Source organism: Prionailurus bengalensis, chromosome B2 (assembly GCF_016509475.1).
Source record: "Prionailurus bengalensis isolate Pbe53 chromosome B2, Fcat_Pben_1.1_paternal_pri, whole genome shotgun sequence".
NCBI lineage: Eukaryota > Metazoa > Chordata > Mammalia > Carnivora > Felidae > Prionailurus > Prionailurus bengalensis.
The window spans coordinates 142,518,909-142,540,936 of record NC_057349.1 but is presented as its reverse complement, the minus strand read 5'-3'; the positions used below and the strand labels follow the sequence as shown (position 1 = coordinate 142,540,936).

General features: G+C 40.2%; 1 protein-coding gene across 1 annotated transcript in view; it reads left to right on the top strand.

Moving 5' to 3' along the window:
- The window catches only part of SERAC1 (serine active site containing 1), a 66,630-nt gene that overhangs the window by 24,246 nt on the left and 20,356 nt on the right, over window positions 1-22,028 (top strand). Inside the window, exons 6-10 of the mRNA XM_043593119.1 lie at window positions 454-585; window positions 2,746-2,867; window positions 3,930-4,058; window positions 15,503-15,616; window positions 17,612-17,774. Coding sequence (XP_043449054.1) covers window positions 454-585; window positions 2,746-2,867; window positions 3,930-4,058; window positions 15,503-15,616; window positions 17,612-17,774 — 660 coding nt within the window. The remainder of the gene's footprint in view (window positions 1-453; window positions 586-2,745; window positions 2,868-3,929; window positions 4,059-15,502; window positions 15,617-17,611; window positions 17,775-22,028) is intronic.

Genomic DNA, 22,028 nt, shown 5'->3' with positions numbered 1-22,028 from the left:
GAGAAGGGGTGAAATGTTACGTCTGCAGCTTCCTTTCACATGGTTTGGAAAAAATACACACACGTGCATATAAAGTAAATATGGCAAAATAATAAAATTGATTAAATATAGTTGTGGTAAACATATGGATGTGAGTGTATTTGATTCTATATGTTTGATATGTTTCATAATAGAAAAGTTTTTAAGGAAAAAGAACAAGAGACCACTTTGTGAAAGCAACATAGTATATAAAACAAAAGGACCTAATAACATACATAATAAATATAACAAAATACTATGGCAGAACTGAGAATAACCCTGTCAGTCGTTATCAATACCTGGAAATGGATTTTACTCCGTTATTGTGGATTTCAAATCCTTGCAAACTACCATCTTAAATAAGCGAGAGGACACAATGTTGTTTTAACTGTTCACACTGTTTACGTGGTCTTGTTCTTTTTTCTTTCCGCAAAGACACTTTTAGTACCATCGATGTGGAGGATCATGAATGTGCTGTGTGGCTGCTCCTGAGGAAGAGCCAGTCGGGGGACAGGACAGCGCGATTGCAGGCCGTACAGGAGATGTCGGAGACCCACCACTGGCACGGTAATGAGCCCCTCTGTGCACCTGCCCTGCCACCAGCTCGTGCCTGACCTCTGATATAAAGGGAAAGAAAGGAGATGCTAGGAAAGGAAAATAATTCAGCATACCTTAATATATACAAAAATTATTTTCAAAAGTTTTTGAAAGAAACTCCGGTGATAGAGAAAGTAGGAAGCCTGCTGGCCTGGTAGCCGGATAAGGTTGGTTAAGAACAGCCTCAAAACTGGGGAAGATCTATCTATTTGTGTAACTTTCTACCAGAATGAAGTTTTGCTTGATTAGAGAAACTCTTGGTACCGATTAGCTATAGCCTAATGTTGTATTTGGATCTTCTTTCAGTTCCTAGTTAATGACGTATTTTAATCACTCGCTGCACCATACAGTTATGTTTGCTTTCACTTTGACAATCTGCTTGGCTCCAATACTAATAATTGGTTAAATGTACCTGATTTGTGTGTGTGTATTTTTAAAGGAAGATTTAAAATATTTACTTGTATTTAACAACTGCATCTTCTGCAGTATAAGTACATAAGCAAGAGTTTAGATCTGCTCTGATTACAGTGACTAAAGTGTACTTTTTTAGTAGAGTTATCCTATAAAAAGGGGTAAATAAAAAAGAATAATGTTATGTGTGCCTGGGTGGCTCAGTAGGTTAAATGTCCAACTTCAGTTCAGTTCATGAATTTGAGCCCCACTTCGGGCCCAGTGCTATCAGACATATCCTCTGTCTCCGTCTCTCTCTGCCCCTCCCGCACACTCTTTCTCTCTGTTAAAAATAAGTTAATTAAGGGGCGCCTGGGTGGCTCAGTCGGTTGAGTGTCCGACTTCAGCTCAGGTCACGATCTCACGTCTGTGAGTTCGAGCCCCGCGTCAGGCTCTGGGCTGATGGCCCAGAGCCTGGAGCCTGCTTCCGATTCTGTGTCTCCCTCTCTCTCTGCTCCTCCCCCGTTCATGCTCTCTCTCTGTCTCAAAAATAAATAAACGTTAAAAAAATTAAAAAAAAAAATAAGTTAATTAAAACAATTAAATAAAAAATAATGTTTTCAAAGAAAAGTGTCAGAATAAGAACTCTGCCTCTATACATCCTAATTAATTGATTGGTGGGTATAAGTTTAATAACGTACAATGTAAGCTTACTTTGAAGACTTAGAATAGAAATCTTTAAAAAAAAAACAAAACTACTTTCCAGGATTCCATTTCAGATTTACTGTATCAGAAAAATCAGAGTTGGAGCCCTAGCATGTAGGTTTTGGAAAAGTTCCCCACTTGATCTTGAAGAACTCACCCATTATTAAAAATAATGTCTGCTTGAGGGTTGCAGTTTTGTTTACAATACATAGCTCAGTCCATTTGGGCTGCTATAACACAATACCGTAGACTGGGTGGCTTATAAACAATAGAAATTTATTTCTTAAAGTTCTGTAGGCTGGAAAATATAAGATCAGAGGGCCAGCAGATTGGCGTCTGGTGAGGGTGTGCTTCCTGGTTCATAGATGACCAGCTTTTCACTGTGTCCTCACGGGGCGGAGGAGACAAAGGATCTCTCTGGGTCTCTTTTATAAGAGCAGTAATCCCAGTCATGAGGGCTCCCAGAGACTTCACACCTCCAAATACCATGACATGGGGGCTTAGGTTTCCATGTATGTATCAGGGGAGGGGGGACACAAACATTCAGGGCCAATACATAAAGGATGGAGTGGTGAAATCATGAAGGCTAAAACAAAGTACCACCATCTGGAACTTCACATTATTCATGGACATCATGTAATGCCAAAGCACCATCCCGTATCAGGGACAGTAGATCTCAATGCAACCTCAGGTTTTTTGAGTAGTGAGCAAAACAGTTTTTAAACACTAGAATTATTACCAAAAAAAGGAGAAGTTAAATTGGTTCTGACCTATCGATTTTCACATTTAAGGTTCAGTTCTTCAAAAGGTTAGTTAGATTGTGATATGCCTACATATATGTTGAGGAGAATTGTGAGATCAGTCCTGGAAATGTTGGACATCTGGCTTACTGGTATTGTAAAGGCAGTTGACATTGTGAACAGAGACTTGGGAAATTTTGAATCATAAACTTGTAGTTTAAAAATTAAATTGTTTATTTAATTCTTGAAACAGCTATAAGCCAACTTGGGTGCTAACAACATACTTTTACAATAGATTACCAGTATAGGATAATTGCTCAAGCCTGTGATCTGAGAACTCTTATCGGTTTGGCACGAAGCAAAGAGAGTGATCTTCGTTTTTTCCTGCCACCACCTCCTTTGCCATCTTTAAATGAAGTAAGTAATAAAATAATCCAGTGAGTGAAAAATAAATTAACATATCACATCTTCACTCTGAAGGGTGCAGAGTAACCTTTCAAAAAGTAGTTTGAAAAAAAACCCAAAAACCCACCAGTTTGTTGTCTACTTTTCACAAGCAGGTGAACTAGATATAAACCTGAAATTGTAGTTTTTATACCAAGATTTCCTGGTTTATCAGGAGATGTTGTTTCTCTTGTGTTATTTTCCCTTTTGGGTATTGGAAGTCTCTATACACCAGATGGTAACTTCATAGCCTATTAACATCGATGAGTTGGTCACTTGTTCTAATATTGCTATAGATCAGTTTTTCTCAGCCTCAACACTCCTAACATTTTGAGATGAATAATTCTTTGTTGTTGAAGATTGTTCTGTACATTATAGGGTGTCTAGCTGCATCCCTGGCATCTACTCATTGGATGCCAGTAGCATCCCCAAAGCTGTAACAACCAAAACTGAAGATCTTGCTAAATGTTTCCTGGGGCTCAAAACAGCCCCTGGAAAACCACCACATGTAGATACTAATGTATCACTTTGCATAGATATTTACTAACCACTACATGTAGATATCAACTGTAGTACTCCTCATAGTTGTTAAATACTAACCACTAATAGGTATTAGAGTGTGCTTCTTGAGCAGCTTTTCTAGGCCTTCCTAGAAAATGAAAATCAGAAAACTTGCAATCAGTTGTTGAAAATTAGAAAAATGAATATGCTAGATGTAAGTTATTAGAGAAAATGACTAATGAGTTCTGGATTTTAGAAGCAAGAACATAATAGAAGAAGAAAGAGTATAACAGTCCATTTTAAATCGAGAGCTAAACTGTGCAGTTTTTGGACTGAGGTAGCAGACACGGAAGTCCAGAACTCAAAGTTCAGTGATGCTCATTTACCTGGGTGGGTGATGGCGTTTCAAGACTAAAAGCACCAATTTATCTCTGCTCTTTTGTTTTGTTTTGTTTTGTTTTGATTCTTTGGGTACTTTTGTTGTACTCTGTTGTTGAGCTTAACTATGGGGCATTGTTTCTCCTTTTATTCCAGGATACTTGCATTGAAGAAGAGCTCAGACAGTTGCTGGCTTCTTTACCTCAAACGGAGCTAGATGAGTGTATCCAGTATTTCACATCTTTGGCTCTGAGTGAAAGCAGTCAAAGTCTAGCTGCTCAGAAGGTTAGCTCATTTATTCATTGAGTAAATATTTTGGAGTGCCCGCCCACCCTTTCTAGGATCCTGTGCCAGGGGCCAGCATTCAGAACCCTAGAAGAGCCATCCATCCAGGAACAGAATAAACATGGTGACTCCTGGTTGTATTCCAGGCACTGGGCCAGGTGTTAGAGATGGTGGGGAGACATGTAAATAAACAAAGTCCCAGAGTGTGTACGAGAGATACAGGTTACTTCCAGAGCCTTTCACTGTGCTTAAGAGGTCGTTTAAGGCTTCATGGAGGTGCCTCTGAAGTTAAATCTTAAAGAATAAATAGATAGTAATTTACAAGGTTTTAAATATCACCTATATGCTCCTAATGCCTAAAGTGATTTCTCTACTCTTATGTTCTAACTCAGGCTCTGGATTTGAATATTCAGCTTCCTGCTTGATGTCTTTGCTTGGATGTCTAATCCAAGTCCCAAACTCAGCACGTTCAGCCCACCATCTCTCCACTAAGCTCTTCCTCCTCTACTTCCATTTCAGTAAATGGGGCAGCATACAGGTCGTTGCTTAAGCTAACGGCTAGGAATTCTTGTTGATTCCTTCCTTCCATGTTCAGCCAGTCTGCGGTTCCTGAAAGCTGTCCCTTCACATATAGCTTGAGTCCATTTGTCTCACTGTCTGCAGTGTAGCCACCTTCTCCTGGCCGCCGTCATCTCTTTCTCAGACTGTCCTGTTCTTTCATCTTGACTTCTGTTCTTGCTTTCATTTTTTAAATAATTTTAGAATCTCTTTCAGTCTCCTATTATTTTAAGTTCATTGAGGTGTTAATTCCTGTCTGTGGTGGCATCAACTCTTATGTTGGATTGTGGATTAATATGGGTCATGTGTTTTTACCGTGAGCTTGTCTGTCTTTAGCTGAATGGATCATTTTCTGTGTAAGTCCCAAGCACCCTGGATTGTAAATCTGTCCCCACAGAGCAGTTTTTGTGTTTGCCCCTGTTGGATACCCCAGGAGGTTCGCTGTCACTGGACTAGTTTGATATGAATTCCCCGGTTTGGGATTCCTGTGGCACATAGGAAGTATAAATTCAGATACATCTGTAGAGGGCTTAGTGTTGGGGTTAATTTCTCATCCAAAGCCCCAAACAGAAACAGGCTTCCATAGGCTGGTGAGTAGAGTTTTTAGGCTCTCTTGGAGGAGGCAAACTTTTCAGGGCTCTGCCTTTCTAAAGGGATCCCAGATCTAGTTCCCACTGAATGTGACATCCAAAACCACATCACTTGCACTGAACGAGGAAAATCCCATCTGAGGAGCCTGCAGGCATCTTACCTCGGCAGTCCTGTGCTTCCCACTTCTGCTGCAAGTTCCATCTTCAGTTCTCGCAGAGGTTCTGCTTTCTTTCTTCTTCCCATTTTCTTTAGAACTTGGCTATGTTTTAAAATAGTTTTGGATTGCATTTCATCAGACATTTCTACATGTTTGTAGTGGGAGGGATTCACTTAGAAGCCAAGTTCGCCATCTTGCTGGATCCAGAAAGCTTCCTTATCACATCTCCATCATCTCAGACCCCACAGCAGGCTCCTTACCTGTCTCCCCAGGTCTGCGCTTTCACATCAGCCAGAGTGATTTTTACAAAAACATGAATTCGATCCACTCATGTTCCTGCATTAAGCCTTCCAAATGGCTTCCCATACATGTCGAGTCTGAGCCCTTCTTATGATCAGGGCATGGACTGGCCATTGTTTATCAGAGTGGCTGCCCCTTGGAATGGTAAGGAAGTTGACAGGAGAGGGACAGTAGGGTGTAAAGTTTGCATAGTGGCGATCGGTGGGCTCAGCTGTGCGTGCCATCTCCTCGGAGCTCTCCACGTGCTCCGCAGGGCGCCCCACACCTTTGGAGTAAGACTGCCTCGCACATGAAAAGCCATTTTGGTTGAAGGGTTTATGTTCTCTCCCCCTGCATCCCCTCCTCCCAGTGCTTTAGCTGTGGGCCCGTTCACTGGATGTAAATAACTGGCGTGCGCAGCAGGGGCTTCATCCAAGTGAATCAGAGCGTGGTGTCCTGAGGGTAGTAGCCTAAACAGACTCCCAACTCCGATCCACCTGAGGGCAGTCTGAGCCCATTGGCAGTCGCTCTCTATTGCCCCTTGCCCCAGCCACTAATGTACTCCCATTCTCTCTCAATTTGCCTGTTCTGGACATTTCACATAAGGGGTACCATCTAGTATGTTACCAATATGTCACCTTTTGTGTCTGACTTTTGAAAGTTCGTCCACGTTATAGCATGTATCAGTACTTCTTTCCTTTTTGTGGCCAATAACGTTCCATTGTATGGATAGACTCCCTTTCGTTATCCATTCCTCAGCTGATAGATATTTAGGTTGTTTCCACTTTTTGGCTATCATGAATAATGCTGCTATGAATATCTGTGTACAAGTTTTTGTGTGGGCATATGGTTTTAATTCTTTTGGGTGTCTACCTAGGAGTGGAGTTCCTGGGTCCATATGGTAACTCTTTGTTTAACTCTGAGGAACTTTCAAACCATTTTCCACAGTGGCTGCATAATTTCTCATTCCCACCAGCAATGTATGAGGGTTTTAATTTCTCCACATACTGGCCGACACTTGTTACCCATCTTTTTTTTTTTTTAATTTGTTTAATGTTTATTTATTAGAGTGAGAGAGCGCGTGCTTGAGCGTGAGTCGGGGAGGGGTAGAGAGAGAGACACACACAGAATCCGAAGCAGGCTCCAGGTTCTGAGCGGTCAGCACAGTGGTCTGACGTGGGGTTCAAACTCACAAACTGCAAGATCATGACCTGAACTGAAGTTGGACGGTCACTTGACCTACTGAGCCACTCAGGTGCCCCACCTATGTTTTTTATTACAGCCATCTCATTATGTGTGAAGTGACATCTTTATTCTGGTTTTGATTTGCATTTCCCTAATGATTAATGATGTTGAGCACCTTTCTATGTGCTTATTAGTTATTTATATACTTTTTTTTGGAGAAATATCTGTTTAAATCCTTTGCCTAATATTTTAATTGGGTTACATGTCTTTTTATTCTAAAAATTCTTTGTATATTTTGGATAAAAATTGTTTTCAAATATTTCTCCCAAACTGGGTATTTTCCTGATAGTGTCTTTTGCAGCACAAACATTTTTAATGGTGATGAAGTCCAATTTGTGTGTTTTTGTCTTTTATTGCTTGTGCTGCTGGTGTCCTGAAGACCATGCACCTCTCTGAGTAATTCCTTATCTGGACCCTTCTCCGTTCTCAGGCTTCCCTTTTCATCAGGGAGGCAGGGAGCACAGCCTCACTTTCAGCAGGTCTTGTCCGGCTTCTGGTAGCTTGAGCTTTGCCAGGACCAGACTGTTATCAGCAGGATAGTAAGCACAATGGGGTGGATGTGCCTCCCTGCTGTCTGCCACAGGTGTCCCACTGACCTCTGTCTCCACTATCGTCACTCCTCTCCTCGTCCCCATGCCAGAGCTCCTGGTACCTGGCCTGATGTTCTTTTTCAGCACAATAGATTTTCTTTTGCTTATTACTATTGAGTTAAGATCATCCTAACTTCTATAGTGTTCTGTCACCTTCTGTGGCATTTTTTAACATTTTGCTAAGTCAAGAGAGAGAAAGTAGTTTGATATACTATGCCACCTCCTTTCTGCCCAGAAGCCATGGCCTTGGCCAGCAGTTTAAAGACCCTAGGACTTTGTGTGTGTATACCTATGCGTGTTCATAATTAACATATACTGTGTGTATGTGTTCTTTGATATTTACTACCCTGGAGATGATGTAGGTTTCCTGCCATCTGAGATGCCCACCCCTCCTTCTCAGCTTATTTTATTTTCTTTTTTTAAAGATTTTATTTTTGAGTAATATCCACACCCAACTTGGGGCTCAACTCACAACCCCGAGATCAAGAATCACATGCCGCACCAACTGAGCCAGCCTGGTGCCCCTCAGTTGGCTTATTTTAAACAAAATCTTCCCCTAAACAAAGTGATGTCTGAAAAAGTAATTTATGTGACCTTTTAACTGCATTGACTTGACTCTATTCCAATCAGTATATTTAGGTATCGTAGATCACATTGGAAATGATGAAACTGATATTTACTCAAAACATTTCGTTCTGCTGGGCAGACTACATGCACACATAGATCTATCCTTTCAGTAGAAATTTCAAAAAGAAATTGTTTCTGGTACTTAAAAAAAAATGAATGCTTTGTGATTAATGAAGTACTTTTGATTTTTCATTTAGAAGGTGCTGCTTTCACCTTGATTTGCCTCCCTGTCCTCTGAACACTTTTTTTTAAAGAGTTTTTATTTAAATTCCAGTTAGTTACCATACAGAGCAATATTAGTTAACAACATACCGCATAATACTAGTTTCAGGTGTACAGTGTAGTGATTCAGCACCTGCATACCTCACAGGTGCTCATCACAGCAAGCACCCTCCTTAATCCCCCTCACCTACTCCCCCAGCCCCCCACCCACCTCCCCTCTGTAACCACCAGTGTGTCCTCTAGTGAAGAGTCTGTTTCTTGGTTTGCCTTTCTTTCTTTTTTACCCTCCTCTGCGTGTTTGTGTTGGTTTTTAAATACCACACAGGAGTGGTATTTGTCTTTCTCTGACTTCTTTATTTTGCTGAGCATTATACTCTCTAGCTCCATCCCTGTTGTTGTAAATGGGAAGATTTCGTTCTTTTTGATGGATGAGTAATATTCCGTTGTACATACACACATGTATATGCGTATTTATGTATGTGTGTATATATATCTATATATACACACACCACATTTTCTTTATCCATTGATTAGTTGATGGGCACTTGGTCTGTTTCCATAATTTGGCTATTGTAGATAATGCTGCTGTACACATGGGGGTGCATGTATCCCTTTGCATTAGTATTTTTGTATTCCTTGGCTGAATACCTACTAGTGCAATTGCTAGATTGTAGGATAGTTTTATTTTTAATTTTTTGAGGAGCCTCCATACTAGCTTCCACATTGGCTGCACCAGTTTGCATTCCCACCAACAATGCAGGAGGGTTCCTCCTTCTCCACATCCTCACCAACACCTGTTGTTTCTTGTGTTGTTGAGTTTAGTCTTTCTGACAGGTGTGAAGTGATATCTCATTGTAGTTTTGATGTTGAGCATCTTTTCATGTATCATCTTTTCATTGGCCATCTGGATGTTTTTGGAAAAATGTCTATTTGTGTCTTTTGCCCATTTTTAAATTGGATTATTTGGTTTTTGGGTGTTGAGTTTGATAAGTTCTTTATATGTTTTGGACAGTAACCTTTTATCAGATATGTCATTTGCAAATATCTTCTCCCATTCCATAGGTTGCCTTTTAGTTTTATTGATTCCTTTGCTGTATAGAAGCTTTTTATTTTAATGAAGTCCTAATGGTTTATTTTTGTTTTTATTTCCCTTGCTTCAGCAGACATATCTAATAAGAAGTTGCTACAGCTGATGTCAAAGAGGTTACTGCCTGTGCTCTCCTCTGGGATTTTAATGGTTTTATATCTCACACTTAGGTCTTTCATCCATTTTGAATTTTTTTGTGTGTATGGTGTAAAAAAGTGGTTCGCTTTTATTCTTCTGTGTGTCGCTGTCCAGTGTTCCCAGCACCAGTTGTTGAAGAGACTGCCCTTTTCCCGTTGGATATTCTTTCCTACTTTGTCGATGATTAGCTGTCCATATAGTTGTGGGTTCATTTCTGGGTTCTCTATTCTGTTCCATCGGTTTATGTGTCTGTTTTTGTTCCAATACCATGCTGTTTTGATTACTTCAGCTTTGTAATGTAACTTGAAGTCCGGAATTTGGATGCCTCTAGTTTTGCGTTGCTTTGCTTTGCCTTTTCAAGGTTGCTTTGGTTATCTGAGGTCTTTTGTGGTTCCGTACAAATTTAAGGGTTGCTTGTTCTAACTATGTGAAAAATACTGTTGGCATTTTGATAGTGATTGCATTAAGTGTGTAGATTGCTTTGGGTAGTATAGACATGTTAACAACGTTCTTCTAATCCACGAGCATGGAATGTCTTTCACTTTCTTTGTGAGCTCTTCAATTTTTTTCATCAGTGTTTTATAGTTTTCAGAGTACAGGTCTTTCACCTCTTTGGTTAAGTTTGTTTGGCAAGGAAGAAGTAAAATTACTACTTGCAGAAGACATACTCTATGTAGAAAACCCAAAAGACTCCACCAAAAAGTGGCTAGGACTGATAACACAGATTCAGTAAAGTCACAGGATACAAAATCAACGTACAGAAATATGTTGCAATCCTTTTTTTTTGTTTTAATGTTTATTTTTGAGAGAGGGAGAGAGAGCACATGCATGAGTGGGGAAGGGGCAGAGAGAGAGGGAGACATAGAATCCAAAACAGGCTCCAGGCTCTGAGCTGTCGGCACAGAGCCCGACACGGGGATCAAACTCACAAACCGTGAGATAATGACCTGAGCTGAAGTCAGACGCTTAACCAACTAAGCCACCCAGGCGCCCCAAATCTGCTGCATTTCTATACAGCAATAATGAAGTAGCAGAAAGAGAAATTAAGGAATCAATCCCATTTACATTTACAACAAAAACAGTGAGATCCCTAGGAATAAACCTAACCAAAAAGTTGTACTTCTTTAATTAATTTAATGTTGAAAAAATATTTAATTTCATTTCTGAAGCTCTGTCTCATCAGACCAATAAGCAACTCCATCTCAGTTATTCTCCTCCCACTACCCCTGTCTAGTCAGGCTCCTCCGATTTTTCACTTGCCAAGAGGTTGGGAGTGAAGAGGTAGGAGGGGTGTCCATCTGGTTTTTAGAGATCTGTCAGACCTGCCTGTGGCAGTCTCTAAGCACCCTTCAAGGGACACTACGCTGCTTCTACACGAAACTGCCTCCTCACTGAGGGAACGCAGCCTTGGCAGCTGTCCCACACAGCTGTTGGGTTCCAGGGCATGGCTTCTTCACCTTTGTTAATCGCCATGGACCCCTTTGTGATTTAGTAAAGTCTGTGACCCCTTTGTGATTTAGTAAAGTCTGTGAACTTGTTTGTAGATGCATAAAACTCAATACACAGGATTATAAAAGAAACCAATTATATGGGGTACTGTTACCAGAAATAATTTTGGTATCATGTATTTCTTGTTCATGCATTAAATAACAGGAAGAGACCTGTAAAATGGGAAAGTTGAAGTTTATTTTTAAAACACTTTAACTTTTGGGGTGCCTGGGTGGCTCAGCTGGTTAAACATCCAGCTCTTGGTATTGGCTTAGGTCATGATCTCACAAGCATGAGATCAAGCCCTGCGTCGAGCTCTGCGCCGACAGTATAGAGACAGCTTGGGATTCTCTCTCTCTCCCTCAGAGAGCTACCACAAATGACATGTAATACGAAAATATCTGTACTCTCTATTACCGACAGAGTCACACAGATTGTTACCATTACTATGGTCTATTGTCTGTGTTTACAAAATTTCTGTTAGATGTCGGGAAGATAAAGATGTAACTTTTTCTCCTCCAAGCATACACCCTACCGACCCTGAATTCTGTCTACTCCAGGCCCTTAAGAATGACCCTGGGTCTGCAACTCATGCTTTAGAATGAATGCACCGTCTCTCTTTTTTTTTTTAAGTTTGTTTGTTTATTTTTGATTTAGAGAGACAGACAGACAGTGCCAGCTGAGGAGGGGCAGAGAATGAGGGAGAGAGAGAATCTCAAGCAGGCTCTGTGCAGTCGGCTCAGAGCCCAACACAGGGTTCCATCTCACGAACCATGAGATCACTCACTACCTGAGTCGAGATCAAGAGTTGGACACTTAACCGACGGAGCCACCCAGGTGCCCCTAAACACACCGTTTCTAAGCCCAGTTAGTTTGCATAATTTGCAGAGTTCTGAGGTTGTCAGTTTTTATGCAGAAATGCCAGGGATTAGCTTTTACACACTTTAAAACAGAGGGTCCCACAATAAGAAGCAATAGCAAGACTCTCTGTCCCCCTGCTCTCCACCCATCCTGGCAGTGATCTGCCTACTCTCCTTTTGTTTTCAGATGTCACATCTCTTGGCAGCTTGCCTACATCTGTCTCTTCACTACCTTTCTGACCGTCCCTGCCCTCCTGCTCGTTCTCCCTCACGCTCGCTGTATTCCAGCCACGCTGGCCCTCACTCTCCATTCCTTAAACTCGCTACCTGCTCGAGTTCTCTCTGCCTGGGATTCTCTGCCACCAGCTTGTCATATGGCCGCTTTTTCATCCTTCAGCTTGTCAGCTCCTCAGAGAGACCTTCCTCTCCATCTCAAATGTTTAGTGCATTTATCGCCCTTCGTAGTATTTATCCCATTGTGTAATTATGCTGTATATTTATCTGTTTGCTTATTTAATTGTCTTACTCCCTTCCAGTGGTCGATAATAATGTCCCTAGTACCAAATACAGTGCCTCCCACACAATATGTTCTCACAAAATATTTATGGAATAATGGATGAATGAATTATGACATTGCTAAGGGAGCCAGCTGTGCACGAATTTATATATGCTTAAATAACAGCTGGTATATTTCTGTTATGAGTCAAAGTATTTTTGCATGGCAGACAAAAGTGTAGATAACTATGAGGATATTGTTTAAAAGGAGCATAGGTTATATGGTAACAAGGTATCTATTATGTATGAAATCATTTGGCCATTATAAATTTGTTGAGATACATTTGAAAAATACCATGTTAATCCAGAGTAATGTTGTGTCTCAAATTGAGTATGATATTTACAAAATGATACATAAAATTCTTTGTTACACTTATGACTAATATAGAATATGGATGTAAATTCTTTAGTAACTTTATTAGTTGACATCCCTCTTCTGCTTTGTTACTTGCCTTTTGATTTTTATACCTTACCCTTTATTTTTAACATTGTCACTCTCTTTCTTTTCCTCTGCATTTCTTTCATTCTTAAGAAACTGTTTTTTGGTTGCACTTACAGAATTTGATGTGTGGCATTTCTTAAATTTTTACGAATTTATGTAAACTTGCTCTGTCTTAATCTAGTGATAAAGCAGCAGTAACCTATGTATGTTTATTTTCATGTTAAGAATTAGAATATATTCCATATGCTCATACCACGAGTGTATACCTTTTATTTATTCCTTTTTCTTGTGTTTTTAACTGCCACACAATCTGCCAGTTCATAAACAACTTAGAAGCTTTGCTAATGAGGTTGGAATTGGAACTGTATTTTTATTTCCCACTTAGAAAGTGATCAAGAGAAATGTAAAATCCTAGGTAATTTTTTTCCTTTTTTATTTACTTGGAGCATTTAGCTTAGAAAGAGGTCAGGTGATTTGGGGGTGTGTGGTAGGGAGAAGGATTTGGGGGAGGCAGGTTGTGTTGGTAAATCTTTTAAGAAAAGTTCCCCATCCCCCAAAGCCCACCAGTTCACTGTTTACCCTTATCCCTGCTAGAGGAGAGAATGACTCTCAATGAATTAGTCCCTTGCCAGGCCTCTACTTAAGTAGCATAAACGTTTGAGATCTAAGCATGTTTAAACTTGGAAAAACAGAATGTGACATCAAGAGAGGAGGGCATGAGTAAGAATTATAGAATGATCAAACATTTTGAATATTTACTGGGTTTACTGAGCCATGAGCCCTATAAATTAACTCAAAATGGAGAAACTTATGGATTGTATTTCCTATAGGAAACACTGGGCTTTCTAAATACATTTTTGAAAAACATTACCTTGTAGTTGAGTTCTTTTGCCAGCAGGTGGCCTGTATGTACACAGTTATGGCCCCTCGTGCAAATACAAAGCACTTCAAAGGAGATGCAGTAATGTCTTCTTTTCATCCCTTCTGTCTCCCTCACCCAGCGCACATGCACGCACATGCACACACACGCACACCCGTTCACAGTTACACATACTCTTTACACATATTATAGCATACAGTACACATTCTTCTGCCCTTTCTTTTTCTCACTTATGGGTTCATCTTGGAGATTGGTATATGCCAGCATACAAGGAGACTCAAAAATTTTTATATTCTTTTTTTTAACGTTTATTTTATTTTTGAAAGAGAAAGAGAGGGAGGGGCAGAAGGGATGGGGGACAAAGGATCTGAAGCAGGCTCTGAGCTGACAGCCGAGAGCCTGACGTGGGGCTCGAACTCATGAGCCATGAGATCATGACCTGAGCTGAAGTCAGACGGTTAACCAGCTTAGCCACTCAGGTGCCCCCCAGATTTTTATATTATCATAGCATTCCATTGTACAGTGGTACCATCGTTACTTAACCAGCCCTCTGTTGATGGCAGTAGGTAGTGCTTACAAAGACTGTCGCCGTGAACAAACCTGTACCTGTATTACTCTGCCTATGTGTGTCTCTCTAGGTTGGATTGTTGAAGGGCACGGGCGCTTGTAATTTAATTTTTTTTTTCAACGTTTTTTATTTTTGGGACAGAGAGAGACAGAGCATGAACAGGGGAGGGGCAGAGAGAGAGGGAGACACAGAATCGGAAACAGGCTCCAGGCTCCGAGCCATCAGCCCAGAGCCTGATGCGGGGCTCGAACCCACGGACCGTGAGATCGTGACCTGGCTGAAGTCGGACGCTTAACCGACTGCACCACCCAGGCGCCCCTGTAATTTAGACAGCTGTCCTTAAGTTGTCCTCCATAAAAGTTGCAGGGTGATGGGAATGCCCGCTCCCCCACCCCTCTGATAGATGAAAACTATCCTTTCTCGTGACTGTTGCCACACATGCCTCTCATTATAAGTTGTGTTGGGCATTGTTTCGTAGATTTCCTTTCCTAGGAACTTTCTGTTTATGACTGTTGCTCATTTCTCCATAGCATTGTTGATATTTTTGCCACTGATTTGTAGGGGATTATTGCATACTAGTGACATTAGCGTTTGACCTGTGATGATAGTTGAAATTTTCTTTTCCCAGTTTATTCTTATATTTTGCTATTAGGGCTAGTGCACACTCCTCTTCTGTCTTCTGGTTTTCCTAACCCTTCTGTTTATTCTTCCATATGATCTTGAATTTCAGTTTAGGAAGAGTTAAAAGTTCTCTGATCATTGTCATTGTTTGTCTTCATTTTATATTTTTCCAGCAATGCCTTTTTTCTTTTTTATTATTTTGATTAATAGACTTCAGGTAGACTCCACCACCATCATCTGACAGTAGAACATTATGGTCAACCCTAGGCTTTTCTTATTTGGTAAAGAATTGTGTGTCAGTCTTCATACTTTGAGAGAAGAGGACACAGAAGAAAGAAGTAAGGAAGATGCAAAGATCGCCTCCTCTAGAAATGATCCCTTATGTTTTCTGTTCTAGTAAGCAACAACTTGCATAACTAGTTCCCTTTCAGCTTCCAAAATAGGTTGTGTATAATACAGGGATTTTTTCGTGTGTGTGTGTGTCAAACAAAAATTATGAGTCACTCTTCTCAATAAACATTTTAATTATCTTTCAGGGTGGCTTATGGTGTTTTGGAGGAAATGGGCTTCCTTATGCTGAAAGTTTTGGAGAAGTTCCTTCAGCTACAGTGGAAATGTTCTGTTTAGAAGCTTTGGTAAAACATTCTGAGGTAACTTTCATTTTCAAAATGTGGTTTACTTTTTATGATCGCAATAAAAAAATTGTACATCATCGTTCATTCCAGCGAAATAATCCTCATTTTTTATAAAAGAAAAGAAGCTTTTTGCTTATTTACAAATTTTCTTTTTTCCCCATTTAGTTGTAGAATTGATAATCATGACTTAGCACCGATACATGTATTTCCTTTTGCCAAGTATTTCTGAAAATGGATTTAATCTTAATTGCACATAAAGCAACCCATTGTTTAAATATGGCGTTGACCTTTGAATTACGCTATCTTATGCTACCTTTCTCAGATCTTTTTTATAAATAATATTACCAGGTAGTTAATTTCCAGTAAAACATCTGCCAAAGAAGCCAATATAGAAAAAAGGTAAATATTTGGATGGCCATACTCTTGAATTTTAAACAGAGCTTATATTAGTGGTTTTTAAGTTTTTTTGGCATGTATGACAACTTTTCTGTCATGATCATAGTTTGATTTTAAAAGAAAAGAGCAACAGACTTCGTGATGCTCAAACATGAATGCATAAAAACCACTCAGGAAGCATGTTTGAAAGAGCACATTTCCTGGTCACCTCTAGCAGCTTCAACTTAGTAGTTGTGGGCTGGTGTCTGGGAGTTTGCGTTTGTAACGGGCATCGCTGGTGAGGCTGCTGGAAGTAGTTCATCCCGCATCGTGAGAAACTCCATCCTAGAGATCTTAAACTTTCCAGTTTAATTTTGAGGACCATTAGACACGGCTCAGGAGCATAGTGGTCTCTGGTCACCTTTAGTTCCCACCAGCGGAGTTAGGAACTGCGTACAAAGCAGAGGTATTAGTGTTGTAGCTCAGAAGGGCACATGGGAAAATAGTGCTAGAGGTTTTGTAGCTTATGATCAGTTTCTGAAGCATTAGATCTGTCTTCAGTAGAAAGTACAGTGTGTGGAATACCTTTATTACATTATCTCACTGACATATGTCTAAAGGGCATACTTTTAAATGCACTTAAAATGTGATCAAATTCAGTAAAAATTTAGAGAATGAAAATTGTTGCATATACAGGACACAGCATCATGTCAGTGAGTACAGCTAGTGATGGGAAGAGGCCAAGGTCATGCCGGTGACCTTGGTACACCGTGAGGGCTTGTTGGTCAATACTGTCGCCTTTCCATAATATTACGTATTTCCTTTGGCTGTATTTTATCCCTTTTCTCTATTAAAAATTCGTATCCCCTTTCTTTCCTTTTTATTTTTATCATTTGATCTTTCTCTTTAAAAAATGTTTCTGACTCCTGAGTTTTAGGAGAGCCCCAGACCTGTGGACTTGTGTGGGCTGGTGTGCAGGGCGGCACATGGTGCCATTCTCTGGGAGTTCTTGTTTGCAGAAGCAAAAGCTGCCACTTGAATAGGGTTTTTCTTCCCATTATCAGGTGGCAGGTTTCTCGGTTAGAGAATCTTTTTAAGGTAATTTCAAGCCAGTCAAAGTATCACTGTAAACTGAAACCATTCTAGGGGTGCTGGGGTGCCTCAGTTAGTTGTCTGACCGGCTCAGGTCATGATCTCGTGGTTCTTGGAACCTGGAGCCTGGAGCCTGCTTTGGATTCTGTTTCTCCCTCTCTCTCTCTGCCCCTCTCCTGCGCTCGCTCACTCTCTCTCTCTCTCAAAAATAGACATGAAAAAAATTAAGATAAAAAAATTGAAACAATTCTATAATAATGACATTGTCAAGTTACATCCCACCAAGAGCTAAGCAGAGTAAGAGTAAACATTTCAGAAGCCCTGGTGAGATGCGCCTTAATTTTTTTCAGTGATTTTGAAGCACCTCCCGCATAGATAGGAATTTGCTTATTTATTTAAGTGAGCTGCGAGGAGAGTGTTGGGTGGTCTCTCTGGGTCTCTGTCCTTGAGCAGGAGCCCCTAGCTGTGCCGTCAGCATGTTGTGTCACCTCGCTAGTGAATTTGTGCAACATACGGTGAGCTTTCATTAATTTATCGTGCTAGATACCCACACACTGTGATGAAATTGAAGCAAATGGAGGCTTGCAACTACTTCAGAGGCTGTACCAACTTCACAAGGATTGTCCCAAAATACAGAGAAATATAATGCGTATCATTGGAAACATGGCTTTGAATGAACATCTTCATTCTACTATAGTTCACTCAGGTAACACCGTTATATACTGAGTATTTTGGATCCGATCCTTTGTTCCCACCTCCACCCCTCATGATACGTTAATCTTTTTATTTATTTATTTATTTATTTATTTATTTAATTTATTTATTTAATGTTTATTTTTGAGAGACAGAGCACGAGCAGGGGTGGGGCAGAGAGGGAGGGAGACACAGAATCCAAAGCAGGCTCCGGGCTCTGTGCTGGCAGAGCCTGCTGAGGGACTCAAACTCACGAGCCGTGAGATCATGACCTGAGCCAAATCAGACGCTTAACTGACTGAGCCACCCACGCGCCCCACAATACATTAATCTTTTAATAGACTTAACACTTCGCTTAGGGTTAGTTATGGGTCTTTAGAGCATATCGTTTTAGTAGGGGCATGGAATTGCTTGGGACTTGTGTACTACAGACCTGAGATCATTGGTGTGCGGACAGTCAGAGGAGAGCAGTTTTTGCCTTGACGACCATCTAATGGTCTACATCACCTTTGATAGGATTCGGTTGACCCAGAGTACGTGTACTCAGTATAATTAGTGATTTTCCCCCTTGCAACTAATCAACTGACTGTGGGGAGATACTTAGGACCATGCAGATATCCAGCTCCTCATCTACTGAACTCCCCTGCCGGATCCAGTCTTCATCATGATGGTTGCAAAATGATAATTTTCTAACTGCAGCACGCCCTCCCCGTGTACTTTTCAGCATTTGGCATTTCCCTGTAAGCAAGAGCCCTTCCTTCTCTCTCCTTCCATCTGTCTCCCTTTCTTCCCTCTTGTCCCTCCCTCTCGCTCTCTCCCTCCCCATCAGTATGGGCACATGGATTCCTGGTTGTTTTTTTTTTTAATGGTTTATAACTTATTACTGTACTTAACATTAGATGCCAGATTGTTTCGGTTTTGGTCAGTGGGAGCCCGACAAACCGGCTCCCTGTGTCCTGGCAGTATGCCCACCTCGTCTGGGGAGGCATTCCTTATTACTGTCTGAATAACAAGATGTTCCAGGCTCCTTCCTCTGAGGAGAAGTGCAGATTGATCTTAGTGCAGATTGATTTTTAGAGACCAGGATCTGGGTGCTCGGTGTGCTTAGTGTTCCTGGAGTGTCTTCGCTTCTTGGCTCTTTCAGTGGAAAAAGCAAGGTGGTAAATATCAGGACACACACAAGTATGCATTCATATGTGCACATATACATGCATATGCTCATAGTTGTTAGAGACTGAGTTTACGTTTTTTCTTGTGTCAGTCTCTTTTTTTGTTTGTTTACATTTAAGAGTGTTTTGATCAATAAAAGTTTTTAATTTGATGAAGTCTCATTTAGGGATCAGCAAACTTTTTCTATAAAGAACCACTTCCTATGGACTTTATTTGCTCCACTTTTTTAGGTGCTTAAGGTAGAAACTTTTAGATCCTAATTTTAACCTCTTCTTGTTTCAGACATCTATTACTGTGTATCAAACACAAAATTCATTGGTTAAAATAGTAGTCCTATATTTTCCTTGTGAATCTGAAACTTCGGCCAGCCTCTGTGGCTTCATGCAGCACTAACTGGGGCAGCTCGGCTGCGGGATGGAGGGTACACTTTCATGATTGTCCCTCACGTGGCTTGCATACTGGTACTGCTGTCAGGTAGGAGCCCAGCTGGGGCTGGGGACATTGGCTCCTTCCTATATGCACCTCTCTGTGCAGCTTGGGGTTTCTTAAAGCATGGTGGCTAGGTTTCAACAGCAAATGTCTCAAGAGAGGACCAGGCATACGCTCTTTTTTGCCTCTTATAAGCAAGCATTGGGAGTAATTTCTGACCTACTCACTAAGGCTAGCTCATATTCAAGAGGAAGGGCTCCGGAAGGGGTTTAGACTCATGACCTCTTGATGGACAATAGTTTCAAAGCATTTGAAGACATGTTTTCAAATCACTACAATTATTTTTTAATACGAGTATTTAAAGCTGTAAATTTCCTCTAACTTGTTTTAGATGGATCCCTTAAATTTTGAATATACTGTATTTTCATCATTATTCAGTTTAAAATATTTTCTACTTTTTCTTGTGATTTTTTGCTTTGTCTCATGGGTTACTTAAAAATGTGCTGCATAGTTTATAAGTATTAAGGATTTTCTAGATATCATATGTCCATGATTTCTCATTTAATAGTCCATGTGTTCAGAGAACATACCCTGTAAGAGTTTAGTCTTTGGAAGTTTACTGAGACTTATTTGATAGCCTGTTTTGTGGTCTGTCGTGATGCATGTTCTGTGTGCGCTTGGAAAGAATGAGTGTTTTGTAGTTGTTGGCGAAGTGTTCTGTATGTAACAATGAAGCCATAGCATTGCTCAAATCTTCTCTGGATCTTCATTGAGCTTGGTCTCGTTCTCAGTGAATTACTGAGAGGTGTGTTGAACTATAATTGTGAATGTCTGTTTTCCTTGTAGTTCTACCAGGTTTTTCTTCCTAGCAAATTATTCATTTTTTATTATTAAGTGATGTCTCTACCACTGGTGACACTCCTTTTCCTTAAGTCTACTTTACTTGGTATCAAAATAGCCACACTGGCTTTTTCTTTTAAAAAATTTTTTGTTATTGGGGTGCCTGGATGGCTCATTTGGTTGAGCATCTGTCTCTTGATTTTGGCTCTCAGGTCATGATCCCAGGGTTGTGGGATCGAGCCCCACAAGAGATTCTCTCCCTCTCTGCCCCGCTCTCCTGCTCGCACATGCTCGCTCTCTCTCTCTCTCTCTCTCTCTCTCTCTCAAACCAAGAACAATTAAAAAATTTTGTTATTGAAGTATAGTTGACATACAGTATTATGTTAGTTTTCAGGTGTACAACATAGTGATTCTACAATTTTATACATTACCCAGTGCTCACCATTGTAAGTGTAGTTATCATCTGTTACCATACAACATTATTATAATATCATTGGCCATATTTCCTATGCTGTTCTTTTTGTCCCTGTGACTGATTTATTTTATACCTGGAAGTTTTTACTTCTTCATCTCCTTCATGTATTTTGCTCATCCCCCCCATCCTCCTCTCGTCTGGCAGCTGCTAGTTTGTTCTCTGTATTTATGAGTCTGTTTCTATGAGAGTTTTTGGTTTTTGTTTTTTAGATTTCACATATAAGTGAAACATATGGTATTTGTGTTTCACTTTCTGACTATTATTTCGCTTAACATAACACTCTCTAGGTCTATTTATGATATCACAAATGGAAAGATCGCATTCTTTTTTATGGCTGAGTGATAGTCGATCACACACACACATACACACACACACACACACCCCTTCTTCTTTATCCATTTACCTGCTGATGTATTCTGGTTTTTTCCATATCTTGGCTATTGTAAATAATGCTGCAGTAAACAAGGGTGCTTGTATTTTTTTGAATTAGTTTTTTCATTTTCTCTGGATAAGTACCCAGTAGTGGAATTAAAGGGTTATATGGTATTTTTGTTTTTAATTTTTTAGTAACCTCCATATAATTTTCAACAGTGGCTGCATCAGTTTACATTCCCACCAACAGTACATGAAGGTTCCTTTTTTCCCCACATCCTCACCAATGCTTGTTATTTCTTGTCTTTTTGATTCTAGCCATTCTGACTGGTATGAGGTGATACCTCATTGTGTTTTGATTTTCATTTCCCAGATGATCACTCTGGCTTTTTCTTATGCTTGCTGTTTGCAGCCCTATCTTTTATCTTTTCCTTTTCCCCTTCTTTTGCGTTCATTTTTCTGTGACTTTATTTTTTTTTAATATTTTAAATGTTTATTTTTGAGCGAGAGAGAGAGAGACAGAGTGTGAGTGGGGGAGGGGCAGAGAGCGAGGGAGACATAGAATCTGAAGCAGGCTCCAGGCTCTGAACTGTCAGCACAGAGCCCAGTGAGGGGCTCGAACTCACGAACCCTGAGATCATGACCTGAGCTGAACTCGGCCACTCAACTGACTGAGCATCTCTCTGTGACTTTAAAAGTAAGTACATCTTTTATAGACAGCATAGAGGTGCATCTTTTTTTTAAATCCGGCTTGATCTTTTTTAATAGGGGTGTTTTGTCTTGTTACCTCTAATGTATTTATGAGTATTGTTTCCTTTTTTTCTTGTTTACTGACTTTTTTGGGTTACTTGAATATCTTTTACATTCTGTTCTTTCTCCTGTTTCTGCTTTTTATATATTATTATTTGTGTGTTTTTTTACTTGTTGGTATCCTTATCACAGTCTATCTTGAATTAATATGATACCACTTTATCTGTAGTG